Genomic DNA, 14,576 nt, shown 5'->3' with positions numbered 1-14,576 from the left:
TAATATAAAATGTATAATGGTTACCACAGAAATATGGTAACATTGATAATAATTATAAATGATTATAGAATGTTTCATAATTTATGAATTTTGCAACATTGATCCTGTATTGAATTGAATTTATTCATAATTGATACATTTTAAAACATTGAATCTTTTATTGAATTGAACAGAATTGTGTCATAATTTATGAATTTGTCAATATTAAACCTGTTATTGAACTGAATTTGTTTCATAATTGATGAATTTTGCAACATTGACCCTGTTATTGAAATGAATTTGTTTATATTTGATTAACTTTTCAACATTGAACCTGTTATTGAATTGAATTTGTTCATAATTGATGAACCTTTCAACATTGAACCTGTTATTGAACTGAATTTGTTTCATAATTGATGAATTTTGCAACATTGAATCTGTTATTGAATTGAATTTGTTCATAATTGATGAATTTTGCAACATTGACCCTGTTATTGAATTGAAATTGTTCATAATTGATGAACTTTTCAACATTGAACCTGTTATTGAATTGAAATTGTTCATAATTGATGAACTTTTCAACATTGAACCTGTTATTGAACTGAATTTGTTTCATAATTGATGAATTTTGCAACATTGACCCTGTTATTGAATTGAAATTGTTCATAATTGATGAACTTTTTAACATTGACCCTGTTATTGAAATTAATTTGTTTCAAAATTGCTGAATTTTGCAACATCTACAGTTATTTTCCTGTTAAAGCTGCTTTGAATGAACCTATATTGTATAAAGCGCTGTAGAAATAACTTGTAATATTTATCAGAAAACAGCTGTTTTCAGTTTTTCCTGTATTTTTGCAACAGAAGAGACTCTTAGACACAATAAAGATCCTCATAATAACGAGTCTGACCTCGACTCTCTTGATCTCGCCCACGTCGAGTCCGTAGCTCATGAAATTCTCCATTCCTCCGCTGGCGAAGCACTTCTTCCCGTCGGGCAGATCGAGCCAGATCCGCTCCGTCTCCAGATCGCCGGGTCCCAGGATGATCACGTAGACCCGACTGCTGGTGCTGGCGTCGCGATCCGCTCCCGTCGACACCGTGAAGTGGTACGGGATCACTGGAGAAACAACAACACACAGCGTCCGACAACCAGCGAGATTTCATTTGGATTTCATTTGTTCTGTATTGATCCGTTCTCTAAAACACTTTTTGGTGAAAAGGATGAGGACGAAAGGAGGCAGGATTGTTTGAATAAGATATAAATGTATGAAAAATATATATATATATATATATATATATATATATATATTGATTTGATGTTTTTGGCTAGTAGACGTTCTCAATGGCCGGTAACTTAAAAATCTAGTAGCCAAATTGGCCGGTGAGTGAAAAAGTTCACTTCAAACCCTGTATATTTATATATATATATGATCTATATTTATCAAAATGATTGCGAAAGACAATTCAGTGTCGCTGAATATTTTAGGGACATGTCTCTAGCATCCCTACTCACACACACACACACACACACACAGACTCACTCGGACCCTCCTCCATGATCACAGCCTTCTTCTTCTTCTTCTTCTTGTTCATGTTGCCGTCCAGTCCAGCTTTGGAGTTCGGCATGCTCTTCTTCACGTTCTGCGGGTTCCTCTCGCCCTCGTAGTCCTGCGCACACACAACAGTGAAGTGTGGGTCAAACACGGGTTCACATGTGGAAAGAGTTTCACTCAGAGGCTCCACGAAGACTTTGTTTTGGATGAAGTAAAGGCTTTTTCTTTTGTTAATAATTTCTGTTTAACAATGGCGTCGTCTGTGCGCGCAAAACTCAAAGGAAAGACTTCTGTTCCCTCGGGTGCTCTTCAGTCATTTCTGACCGAAAAAAATTCTGTTTTGAATTTTTAAAAATCACAGCTTCATCGGAATATTACGAAACTTGGTGACTTTTATGGCATTATGTATGTAAATACAAAAAAAAAATGAGGTCATGATCCGAGCATGCAAGAAATGTTGAATGGGGCAAGGCTCAAGCTACAAACTCTACTGCTGACTGGACTGCTTTTAGAACCTTAAGAAATAAATGCACAAGCTTGACCAGAAAAGCAAAATCAGATTATTATCTAAAAAATGTGTCCGAAAATCTTAATAACCCCTCCAAATTCTGGAAGCAAATTAAATCTCTGTCTGGCTTAAATTCTTCTGCAGGTCTCCCACAACATATTTTTGTAAATTCAGTTGAAATTAAAAACAAAACTGACATAATTGGACATTTCAACAATCACTTTGTATCAGCTGCATGTATTCTTAACGAGTCCAAACTAAATTATCATTGTTCTGATTCCAACATTGAAACACCACCGGAAACTTTTGTTTTTAAACCCATTTTAAAAGAGGATGTCTGTAGTGCTCTTAAAAATATTGACACAAAAAAACCAACAGGACCAGACAACCTAGAACCTTTTTTATTGAAGGTTGCAGCTGAAATTATAGCTAAGCCGATAACAGATCTTTTTAATTGTAGTCTGCAGACAAATTTAATTCCCAAATTATGGAAAGCAGCCTATGTGCTTCCTTTGTTAAAGGGTGGCGACCCTTCAGATCTTCACAATTATAGGCCGATTTCCAAACTCTCTATCCTGGCAAAAATCTTGGAAGCTCAAGTAAATTGTCAACTAAAAGAATACTTGGTAAAACACAATATTTTAACTGATGTACAGTCAGGTTTTAGAGCTGGACACAGCACTGTTACAGCAACTTTGTTGCTATTAAATGATATCATAAATGCTTTGGACAAAAAGCAACATTGTGCTGCCTTATTTGTGGATTTGTCCAAAGCATTTGATTCGGTTGACCATGAGCTGTTGCTAAATAGATTAAGGAACATTGGAATAGGAAACACAGCTGTCAGTTGGTTTAAAAACTATTTTACAGAACGAACGCAGTGTGTTTCTATAGACGGTCTTAAATCAGACTTTATAGAAATTACTAAAGGTGTTCCTCAAGGTTCGATTTTAGCCCCTATTTTATTTTCTATATTCATTAATAATATTGGACATGGTGTGAAAACTGCTAAATTACACCTTTATGCAGATGATACTGTGATATATTCAGTTGCCCCTTCACTGAACCAAGCCATAAATTACCTTCAGTTAGCCTTCAATCAGCTTCAAATCTCACTACATGGTCTCAAGCTAGTGCTAAATACTAAGAAAACTAAAACTATGATGTTTTCTAGGGCTCGTTCCCAATCCTCAGATAAAATAACCATTAACACACTAGATGGTGACTTAATTGAAAATGTTTCCTCATATAAGTATTTAGGTTTTTGGCTGGACAACAAACTTTCTTTCAAAGTTCATGTTGAAAAGCTTGTAAAAAAGCTGAAACTACGACTGGGGTTTTACTTTAGGCATAAGGCTTGTTTTAATTTGTTAGCTAGGAAAAAACTTGTACAGGCCACTTTTTTAAGTGTTTTGGACTATGGTGATGTCGTCTACATGCATGCTGCCTCTAGTACCCTGCACCTTTTAGATTCTGTGTATCATTGTGTTCTACGTTTTATAACTAACTCTGGTTACCGTACTCATCATTGTACGCTGTATGAACTGGTAGGCTGGACGTCACTAAATCTACGTAGACAATTTCATTTCCATATTTTTCTATATAAAGCCATGTTGGGTAAATTGCCGGCATATTTATGTAATCTCCTTAAGAAGAACTCTAGCAGTTTTTCTCTCCGTTCCACCAGATGGTTTTCTTACCAGGTTCCAAGGGTTTTTACTGAGCTGGGAAAAAAAGCCTTCTCTTACTTCGCGCCATGGTCCTGGAATAATTTGCAAAATTTGTTACATCTAAATGATCTAGTTCCATTAAATGAATTTAAGGCCATGTTAAAATGCAATATAACTCAAAAATGTAACTGCCATATGTGACCTGCTCTTTTCTTTTCTGTGTGATGATTGTTTGTTTGTTTGTTTTGGACTGTTGTATTTTGTATATAAATTGAATCTGGTGTGCCGTCTTGGCCAGGTCTCCCTCGGAAAAGAGACTCAGTCTCAAGGGACTTCCTGGTTAAATAAAGGTTAAATAAAAGTGGTCGTAAAAAAAAATAGTCACACTTGTGGTCTTCGGTCAAAAATGGGAAATTGACAAAAAAAATAAAATTCTCTGAATTTTTGTATGTACAATCTACAAATCGGCCACAATTCTAAAAAAAAAGTACACCGCAGGAGAGGGGTGACACTCTACAACATCTAGAGTGCAAAACAGACAAACCCACCCACAAACACACACACATACAAACACACTTTTATACACATACACACCAATAAATTTTGGTTACAAAAAGTATGTTTTGAATTTTTTTAAATCACAGCTTCATCGGACTGTTACGAAACTTGGTGATTTTTAGGGCATTATGTATGTGAACACACAAAAAAATTGAGGTCATGATCTGAGCATGCTAAGTGGTCACATTGGTGGTCTTTGGTCAAAAATGACGCCCATAGGAAATTGACAAAAACACAAAAATTCACAATTATTTATTTATTTTTATTTTTACATTTTTTTTAATAAAAAATCGTTTTTGAGATTGTTTCAACTATATATTCAAATCCACCAAAAAAATGTGTTCATAAACAGCTGAGGAATTCACATGCCTCACAATAGAGAGCTGTACATGCCATCTAGTGGTTACACCATGATTCTACGCTTTTTCTCTATACTGTAACCAGATGGTGCTAATTTTTGACTCTATTTTAAACTAAAATACCACATTAATAATTTTTTGAAAAAAATAATAATATATATATAGAAAAATATATTTTTTTGTCCATGGCAAAAATAGACCATAAATATTGCATAAGTATTAATAAATACAATCAAATTGTCTCAAAATACTAAATTACAAAAAATAAATATTATAGAACAAAAATAAATTGCATTGGTTTTACTGGGATGGAGGAAATTAAATTTTTAGGTGTCCGGTCACTTTTGACCGTGAAGATAACAAGTGTGACTCCGAAAAGAAAGAGCACCTGAGGGGTAAGCACGCCGCTGTCGTGTAAACGTGTGTGTGTGTGACAATCCAGCAGAATCTGGTTTCGGTGTGATTAATAAAGAATGGAGATAACACCTTGATGAAGAAGGTCCTCTCGATGCGCTTGTCCTCCTTCTTCCTGGAGAGCCAGCGTTCGCACAGGAACATGTACACCTCGTCCGTGTCCGTGTCCACCACCTCCACCTGATCCAGGTACCAGTCGGCCCCGGCCCCGGAGTCGTCATGCCGGATCCGGATCTTGAACACCAGACCCAGATCCACCGCTTCAATGCTGAACTTATCCACCTATACACACACACACACACACACACACACCTGTTTGAGTCTGGAGCCATGATGATCAGTCTTCTAAAACATGTTCAACACACTGCAGAACATGAGTGTCTCGGTCTCGCTTTCCAGCACAAATATCCAAATCAAGAGACATTTACTGGATGGAGAAGCAAAATGACTGAAGATATTAAATCTGGATAATGAGTTAAAACAAGAACAAATATCTGCCAATGGAGCCAGAAATATAAACTTAATTCAACGTGAAAACAACGTGAAAAAGTTTTTAAAAAACAAACTCACTTTATTTTGATACATTTTTTTCAGTCTTCATATCTTCAGTTATTTTGCTTCTCCAGTAAATGTGTGTGTGTGTGTGTGTGTGCAGAATCTCTTAGTGTTTTTAAATCATTACTTAAAACTTATTTGTTTAGGGTAGCTTTTACTTAATTGTTGATAATTGTTGTATTATTATTATTATTATTAATCTTAAATTTCATAATGTTTTTATTTCATATTCTGTTGCATTGTTTGTTTAAATTGGATGTTTTATTATGTTTCTATATTTGTGAAGGGCTTTGAGATACTTTTGAAAGGCGCTATATAATAAAAGTTTATTATTATTATTATTATTATTACATATAAGCACAGTGTCTAACAGCCCTGTGGGAATATATGTTTTTATGACCCTAAAAGTTTGACTAAACCATGAAAAGTTTAGGAAAATTTGATTTTATATATTATTTTTGTATATATTTTAATATGAGGAAAGAACAAAACACCAAACTTAGTTCAGGTATTTATCTGACAACATTATTTGGCAAACTACAGCTTCAGGTTTTATTTGACTGTGCAAACATTGACTACAACATAATCAGCTCTTATCATTTCACTAGTTCTCTGCATTGATCTGTTGATCATTTCTTTGTATGACAGTCCAGAAATGATTCTGTCATGTTTCATTGCATTATTATCGCAAATAAAACAATCGACTGGAGTACAACGATGCAGAACGTGAAGTGAAGGTCCAGGACTCACGGCTCCTCTCTCAAACTTGTTGCTGCTGCTCTCAGACTTCCTGAGCTTTCGTTCTCCCGTGTCTCCCAGATCCCCGTAGACCGTCAGGAAGACGTTAGCATCGGTTCCGGCGCCGTACATGTCGCCCGTCCTCACCGTTACGGTGTACGTGTGAGCTGAAGAGAGAGGCAGAACACACACACACACACATCAGATACAGAGGAACGATATTACGATACGATGGGAAACTGTCTGACCGTGTGAATTCTGACACAATTCTTCAAATAAAAAGTGTTTTTGTTTCTTTGGCTTCTCTTGCTTGATTAAAACTAGTGTGAAGAAGTGAGAGCTGGTAGTAAAGTGTCAGCGATGACGTACTCTCGAGAGCGTCCTCCACCTCGATCTCGCTGTGTTTGAGCGTGCCGTCTCTCAGGAGCTTCTCCGTGATGATGTCCGACGGCACCAGCTCTCTCACCGTCTCCCCATCGTCCTCGGACCGGGCCAGCCAGCGCTCGCAGGGGAAGATGGTGGTCTCCGAACCCTGGACAAACACACCGATAGATAACACTTGTTCATCTTAAAGGGATAGTAAAAGTAAAAGTGCATCTATCAATCATAAAACTGCATCTATCCATCATAAAAGTGCATCTATCCATCATAAAAGTGCATCTATCCATCATAAAAGTGCATCTATCCATCATAAAAGTGCATCTATCCATCATAAAAGTGCATCTGTCCATCATAAAAGTGCATCTATCCATCATAAAAGTGCATCTGTCCATCATAAAAGTGCATCTGTCCATCATAAAAGTGCATCTGTCCATCATAAAAGTGCATCTGTCCATCATAAAAAGTGCATCTATCCATCATAAAAGTGCATCTATCATCATAAAAGTGCATCTGTCCATCATAAAAGTGCATCTGTCCATCATAAAAGTGCATCTATCCATCATAAAAGTGCATCTGTCCATCATAAAAGTGCATCTATCCATCATAAAAGTGCATCTGTCCATCATAAAAGTGCATCTGTCCATCATAAAAGTGCATCTGTCCATCATAAAAGTGCATCTGTCCATCATAAAAGTGCATCTGTCCATCATAAAAAGTGCATCTATCCATCATAAAAGTGCATCTATCATCATAAAAGTGCATCTGTCCATCATAAAAGTGCATCTGTCCATCATAAAAGTGCATCTATCCATCATAAAAGTGCATCTGTCCATCATAAAAGTGCATCTGTCCATCATAAAAGTGCATCTGTCCATCATAAAAGTGCATCTGTCCATCATAAAAGTGCATCTATCATCATAAAAGTGCATCTGTCCATCATAAAAGTGCATCTATCCATCATAAAAGTGCATCTGTCCATCATAAAAGTGCATCTATCCATCATAAAAGTGCATCTGTCCATCATAAAAGTGCATCTGTCCATCATAAAAGTGCATCTATCCATCATAAAAGTGCATCTGTCCATCATAAAAGTGCATCTGTCCATCATAAAAGTGCATCTATCCATCAAAAAAGTGCATCTCTCCATCATAAAAGTGCATCTGTCCATCATAAAAGTGCATCTGTCCATCATAAAAAGTGCATCTATCCATCATAAAAGTGCATCTGTCCATCATAAAAGTGCATCTGTCCATGATAAAAGTGCATCTGTCCATCATAAAAGTGCATCTGTCCATCATAAAAGTGCATCTGTCCATCATAAAAAGTGCATCTATCCATCATAAAAGTGCATCTATCATCATAAAAGTGCATCTGTCCATCATAAAAGTGCATCTGTCCATCATAAAAGTGCATCTATCCATCATAAAAGTGCATCTGTCCATCATAAAAGTGCATCTATCCATCATAAAAGTGCATCTGTCCATCATAAAAGTGCATCTATCATCATAAAAGTGCATCTGTCCATCATAAAAGTGCATCTGTCCATCATAAAAGTGCATCTGTCCATCATAAAAGTGCATCTGTCCATCATAAAAAGTGCATCTATCCATCATAAAAGTGCATCTATCATCATAAAAGTGCATCTGTCCATCATAAAAGTGCATCTGTCCATCATAAAAGTGCATCTATCCATCATAAAAGTGCATCTGTCCATCATAAAAGTGCATCTGTCCATCATAAAAGTGCATCTATCATCATAAAAGTGCATCTGTCCATCATAAAAGTGCATCTGTCCATCATAAAAGTGCATCTGTCCATCATAAAAGTGCATCTATCCATCATAAAAGTGCATCTGTCCATCATAGAAGTGCATCTGTCCATCATAAAAGTGCATCTGTCCATCATAAAAGTGCATCTGTCCATCATAAAAGTGCATCTATCATCATAAAAGTGCATCTGTCCATCATAAAAGTGCATCTATCCATCATAAAAGTGCATCTGTCCATCATAAAAGTGCATCTATCCATCATAAAAGTGCATCTGTCCATCATAAAAGTGCATCTGTCCATCATAAAAGTGCATCTATCCATCATAAAAGTGCATCTGTCCATCATAAAAGTGCATCTGTCCATCATAAAAGTGCATCTGTCCATCATAAAAGTGCATCTGTCCATCATAAAAGTGCATCTATCCATCATAAAAGTGCATCTCTCCATCATAAAAGTGCATCTATCATCATAAAAGTGCATCTCTCCATCATAAAAGTGCATCTGTCCATCATAAAAGTGCATCTATCCATCATAAAAGTGCATCTGTCCATCATAAAAGTGCATCTGTCCATCATAAAAGTGCATCTATCATCATAAAAGTGCATCTGTCCATCATAAAAGTGCATCTATCCATCATAAAAGTGCATCTGTCCATCATAAAAGTGCATCTATCCATCATAAAAGTGCATCTGTCCATCATAAAAGTGCATCTGTCCTAGGGCTGGGCGATATATCGAATATGTACGATGTATCGTTATATTTTTTGAAACGATATGGAATGAGGCAATACCGTTTATATCGATACAGTAGTTTGATATGAGCACATCTGAAAAATAGCGGAGGTTGCAGTGTGAGCTGCTGCAGTGAAAGTAGCTAGGCTACGTAGTACAATTTGTCCTAGACATGACACAAGCTTATATTAATTGCGTCAAAATCACTTTGATATAGTTAACAAGTTTAAGGCAGCTTGCCGCCCTGTCAAATGCTCTGACAGACACTGTTGCTGACTGACAGATATACTTGCGCTGTTTAATTCGTTTGAGTGGTGCTTTCCTCAGTGCTCAACTTACATTTCACAGGTATATTCTCCATCTGTAAATGTTAGAAAGTAAAGCAAATATGTCCATTTCACAACAAATATGTCCATGTCAGAAGAGGACGAGCTTCTGCAAGTGAATCTCCGCTAAAATTCATGCTTCCTTGAACGAGCGCCGGCGCGCGCATGCGCGTGAATAGTACTACGTAGTACGCAATAATTCTGACTAAAATAAACATATTGCTAAAATATTTGTTGTTGGAGAAAATAAATGTGCCATATGTGGAATTTTAAACCTACAAGTATATATTTTTAATGAAAGTGAAAGTGATTATAATGGGGTAATCAAATGCAGGCTAATATAATTAGTTTGTGCTTTTGTTTGTTTTTATTTTCATTTTTAGTTTAGCTTCTAGTCAATATAAAAACAAAAGCTTTTTGCACATAATATATTGCATAGCCTATATTATATTTGTTTCCATATCCTTCAATATCAACATTGTTTGTAGGATATCATTGGGCCGAATGTGAATATATATATATATATATATATATATATATATATATATATATATATATATATATTAAATATAAAGATTTTCTTTATCTAAATAGAAAACTTAGAAAGTACCGAGATATATATCGTATATCGCCATTTGACCCAAAAATATCGAGATATGATTTTTTGGCCATATCGCCCAGCCCTAATCTGTCCATCATAAAAGTGCATCTATCCATCATAAAAGTGCATCTGTCCATCATAAAAGTGCATCTGTCCATCATAAAAGTGCATCTGTCCATCATAAAAGTGCATCTATCCATCATAAAAGTGCATCTCTCCATCATAAAAGTGCATCTATCATCATAAAAGTGCATCTCTCCATCATAAAAGTGCATCTGTCCATCATAAAAGTGCATCTATCCATCATAAAAGTGCATCTGTCCATCATAAAAGTGCATCTGTCCATCATAAAAGTGCATCTCTCCATCATAAAAGTGCATCTGTCCATCATAAAAGTGCATCTATCCATCATAAAAGTGCAAGTTACATCAAGTCACCTTCATTTATACAGCGCTTTTAACAATATAGATTTTCAAAGCAGCTTTACAGTGATAATAGAAAATTAAAGTAACAGAGTAACCAAAGTTTGAGATGCTGCAATGCGATTGGTCCGCTGGTTAGTCCAGTAATCCAATCACAGCCTCTGCTGAGGTTATTGTTGTGCAACGAGGGATTTATTCAGTAAATGTGTTTCCCTCGTAGTTTATATGCACGTCTTCTTTTCGGATTAAACAATGATCCACCTCAATATGTTTTTAATGCACATTTATGAGCGTTTCCAACGAGCGACGTCCCAAAATGTGCATGAAAACAGGTGGGCGGAAGCACAGCCTAACTTCAGTTACCTTTCCTTTTCTTAAAAGTCTTCTGATTTCCACTCTGTCCAGATGCCAGCCGGGGTTCGTCCCTCTGTTATCGTGTCCGATGCGGATCTTCTCGATGATGTCTCCAATGTCTTCCAGCTTCGCAGAGAGACAAAGAACAACACCGACTGAGACATAAAGCCACCACCAAATCATAATGGACAACTAAATAAAAAAAAAGTGTGTGGACAGCTTTAAAGTGGCTTGAGAAAGCATTCAGTTAGGTAGAGATAGATAGATACATGCTAGGGTGGTTGCTAGGGTGTTGCTATGCATTTGGGTGCTTTCTATGGTGTTGCTAGGGTACTTGGGGTGCTGGTTAAGGTGCTGCTATGCGGTTGCTAAGGTATTCTTAAGGGTTGCTAGGGTACTGGGCTTGTTACTAGGGTGTTGCTATGTGGTTGCTATGCAGTAGGGCGCTCAGGGTGGTTTTTACTATAGATTATTTATCCGTGCACATCATAATTATTGTGCTAAATTCATGTTCCTGCTGATCTTGAATCCGAATAACTCCTTCTCGCAGCATCTCTTCTCTCCTCTGATGATGTGGGCGGGGCTACCTGTCACTCACATGAGATCCAACAATAGCAAACCACAACCATCCAATCAGTTCCGCACAGCCAAAATCAAGCCCCGCCCACATTAGTTCTTGTTCCTGAAGCGTTTCACTCGGATATACGACACAATAGGGACGGAAGACCTGCTCAGCTGGAACACTGATGGTGGACGCTCACCTCCACTATGAACATATCTTCTGCTGATCTCTCGAACGCCAGGCGTCTCTCTCTCTTGTTGACGCACAGGTACTTCTGCTGCGTTGCCAGGCCCTTCTGACCGTACAGGACTATGAAGACGTTGGCGTCCGTCCCCGCGGCGAAGACGTCGCTCGTGAAGGTGGTTATCTCATAGGGAACAACTACAGGTGAACACAAACACATATTCGATGATTAATTTTTCAGACTTTCAGTGTATTTTGATTTAAGAATGTTAAGAGACAGTGGTGTGAATAAGTTTTGGCCCCCATGCTAAAGTTGCCTAAAAAGAGGAATAAAAAATCATCTTTTGGATATTGATCTTAATGCCTTAAATAGAAAAATGAGGAAAACTCCAACCTTTAAGGACACCAATTTTCTTTGTGAATGAATAATGTATCATAAATAAATAAATGTTTTTCCTTAAAATACAGGGTGCATAAGTCAGGACACCCCTATGTTAAATTCCCATAGAGTCAGGCAGATTTTTAGTTTTAAAAGCCAGTTATTTCATGGATCCAGGATAATATGCATCCTGATAAAGTTCCCTTGGCCTTTGGGATTAAAATATCCCCACATCATCACACACCTTCACCACACCTAGAGATTGGCATGGGGTACTTTCCATCTTTCAATGCAAATCAAACCAGCTATTAGGCTAACTGAAGTAAAACCATGCTAAACCGTGTTCATGGAAGCAAAGGACGAATGAACGAATCTCTGTCTCGTCTCTTACACGGCGTGTAAAGCTCGGTCTGCAGCTCGGCGGGATACAGGTCTCGGACGATGGCTCCGTCGTCTTCTCCTCGGTCCAGCCAGCGTCCGCATGGGAACCGGAGTCTCTGTCCTTGAGAAGGAGCGTCAATCTCCACCCAGTCCAGGAACCAGCCCGCCGAGCCTCCTGAAACACACACACACACACATCCGTGATGGCGTGTACAGCTCTCTATGGAGAAGCATGTGAATTCCCCAGCTGTGTATGAACACTTTTTTTGTTGTTGTTGTTAGACCACTACAACAACCAAGCTAAGACCACTTAGTATGCTCAGATCATGACCTCGATTTTATGTGTGTTCACATTTTCTTTTCTGCGGTGACCCCTTTTTTTTATTTTTCACCCCTTTCCTGCGGTGTACTTTTTTTTAGAATTGTAGCCGATTTGTAGATTGTACATACAAAAATTCAAAGAATTTTTTTTGTTGCTGTCAATTTCCCATTCATTTCCTATGGGTCGTCATTTTTGACAGAAAAGCAAAAGCGTGACTCATTTTTTTACGACCACTTAAATTGCTCGAATCATGACCTCAATTTTTTTGTGTGTTCACATACATAATGCCATAAAAGCCACCAAGTTTCGTAATTTTCTGAAGAAGCTGTGATTTTTAAATATTCAAAGCAGATTTCTTTAATCACAATTTATTGGTCTTTTTGTATATAAAAGTGTTTGTATGTGTGTGTGTAGGGGTGGGTGTGTCTGTTTTGCACTCTTGATGTTTTAGAGTGTCACCCATTCAATGCTGAGCACTTTTTTTCTGCATCATGGCCGATTTGTAGATTGTACACACAAAAATTCTCAAAGTTTTTGTGTTTTTGTCAATTTCCCATTCATTTCCAATGGGTCGGTCATTTTTGACTAGGGTTGGGTATCGAGAATCGAGTATCGATTGGAACCGGGACTAACTTTTCGTTTTTCCCGGAATCGTTCAAAAGTTAAAATTTCGATTCCTAGTTTCGATATTCACAGTCCGCCGAGCGGAAGAAGAAACCGCTGAACAACACCAACAAAGAAGCGTCTACCGGAAGTGTTGGCATAACCGCGCGAGTCGAACATGACAAGCTTACGTCGGCGGTCCAAAGTGTGGCTTCACTTTTCTAAAAATAACGAAATCTCGGCAAAATGCAAAATTTGTGACAAAAGGAGTATTTACTTCAGAAAGGAGTATTTCCTTCAGAAAGACCGTTGGTTAGCAAGGTTAGCTAAACTTTTTTGACCCTGCCTCTTAAAAGAATCGGAATCGAGAATCGTTAGGAACCGGAATCGAAACAAGGAATCGGAATCAGAATCGTTCAAATTCAAACGATACCCAACCCTATTTTTGACCAAAGACCACAAGTGTGACTATTTTATTTACGACCACTTAGCATGCTCAGATCATGACCTCAATTTTTTTGTGTGTTCACATACCCAAATGCCATAAAAGTCACCAAGTTTCGTAACATTCCCATGAAGCTGTGATTTTTAAATATTCAAAACATATTCAAAAGTTTTTCCAACTCTTCTTCTAGTGTGCATCAGATGTGTTTTGCTTTTTTATGTTTTAATTAACTTGTGAAGCCACTGCAAACTTTATCGTTACATATTACACTGATGCACAGCTATTATATTTTGTGGCGGCAATTAGTTTATTTAGTTGTAAATAAAAAAGCCTGAGAATGTAATTTTGTTCTACAAGTAACACACGTTTCCCACTAACCAGTTTGTGGTGGAGTTCGTGTGCGATCACCTCGTAAACATGAACATCACGTGCTCTCGCTCGCGTCGCTCACCTGCTTCATCATGGCCGATCCTCAGTTTCTGGAGTTCTCCGAGATCAACGGCCTCCACGGTGAACTCGTCGATCATTCCCTTCTCAAACTTGTTTTTGTGTGATTTAGAGGCTTTCAGGTTGATGATTCCTGTTCAGTCGGGAAGAAATTGAGAAAAGCCATTTGAGCGATCAGCGGACGGTTTCAGTATTTAACACACGTGTGTGTTTGGTCACCTGTGTCGTCATTCTCTCCATACAGGATGGCGAAGACATTGGCGTCCGTTCCTGCGTGTTTCTTCTCTCCTGTCTTGATCCTCAGCGTGTATGTTGTCGACATCGCTACAGAAA

At 37.6% G+C, this 14,576-nt stretch overlaps 1 protein-coding gene across 1 annotated transcript in view; it reads right to left on the bottom strand.

Annotated features, from left to right (window-relative positions):
* The window catches only part of loxhd1b (lipoxygenase homology PLAT domains 1b), a 59,961-nt gene that overhangs the window by 12,766 nt on the left and 32,619 nt on the right, over positions 1–14,576 (bottom strand). Inside the window, exons 23-32 of the mRNA XM_089119929.1 lie at positions 14,463–14,567; positions 14,248–14,376; positions 12,437–12,601; positions 11,683–11,864; positions 10,931–11,047; positions 6,707–6,869; positions 6,350–6,504; positions 5,117–5,326; positions 1,524–1,650; positions 891–1,099 (exon numbers count right to left, since the gene is read on the bottom strand). Coding sequence (XP_088976055.1) covers positions 891–1,099; positions 1,524–1,650; positions 5,117–5,326; positions 6,350–6,504; positions 6,707–6,869; positions 10,931–11,047; positions 11,683–11,864; positions 12,437–12,601; positions 14,248–14,376; positions 14,463–14,567 — 1,562 coding nt within the window. The remainder of the gene's footprint in view (positions 1–890; positions 1,100–1,523; positions 1,651–5,116; positions 5,327–6,349; positions 6,505–6,706; positions 6,870–10,930; positions 11,048–11,682; positions 11,865–12,436; positions 12,602–14,247; positions 14,377–14,462; positions 14,568–14,576) is intronic.

This window comes from Pimephales promelas, chromosome 14, assembly GCF_988280905.1.
Source record: "Pimephales promelas chromosome 14, fPimPro1.hap1.1, whole genome shotgun sequence".
In the NCBI taxonomy this organism is placed as follows: Eukaryota; Metazoa; Chordata; class Actinopteri; order Cypriniformes; family Leuciscidae; genus Pimephales; species Pimephales promelas.
The sequence above is the reverse complement of the archived record's forward strand: the minus strand, read 5'-3'. Positions and strand labels throughout refer to the sequence as shown.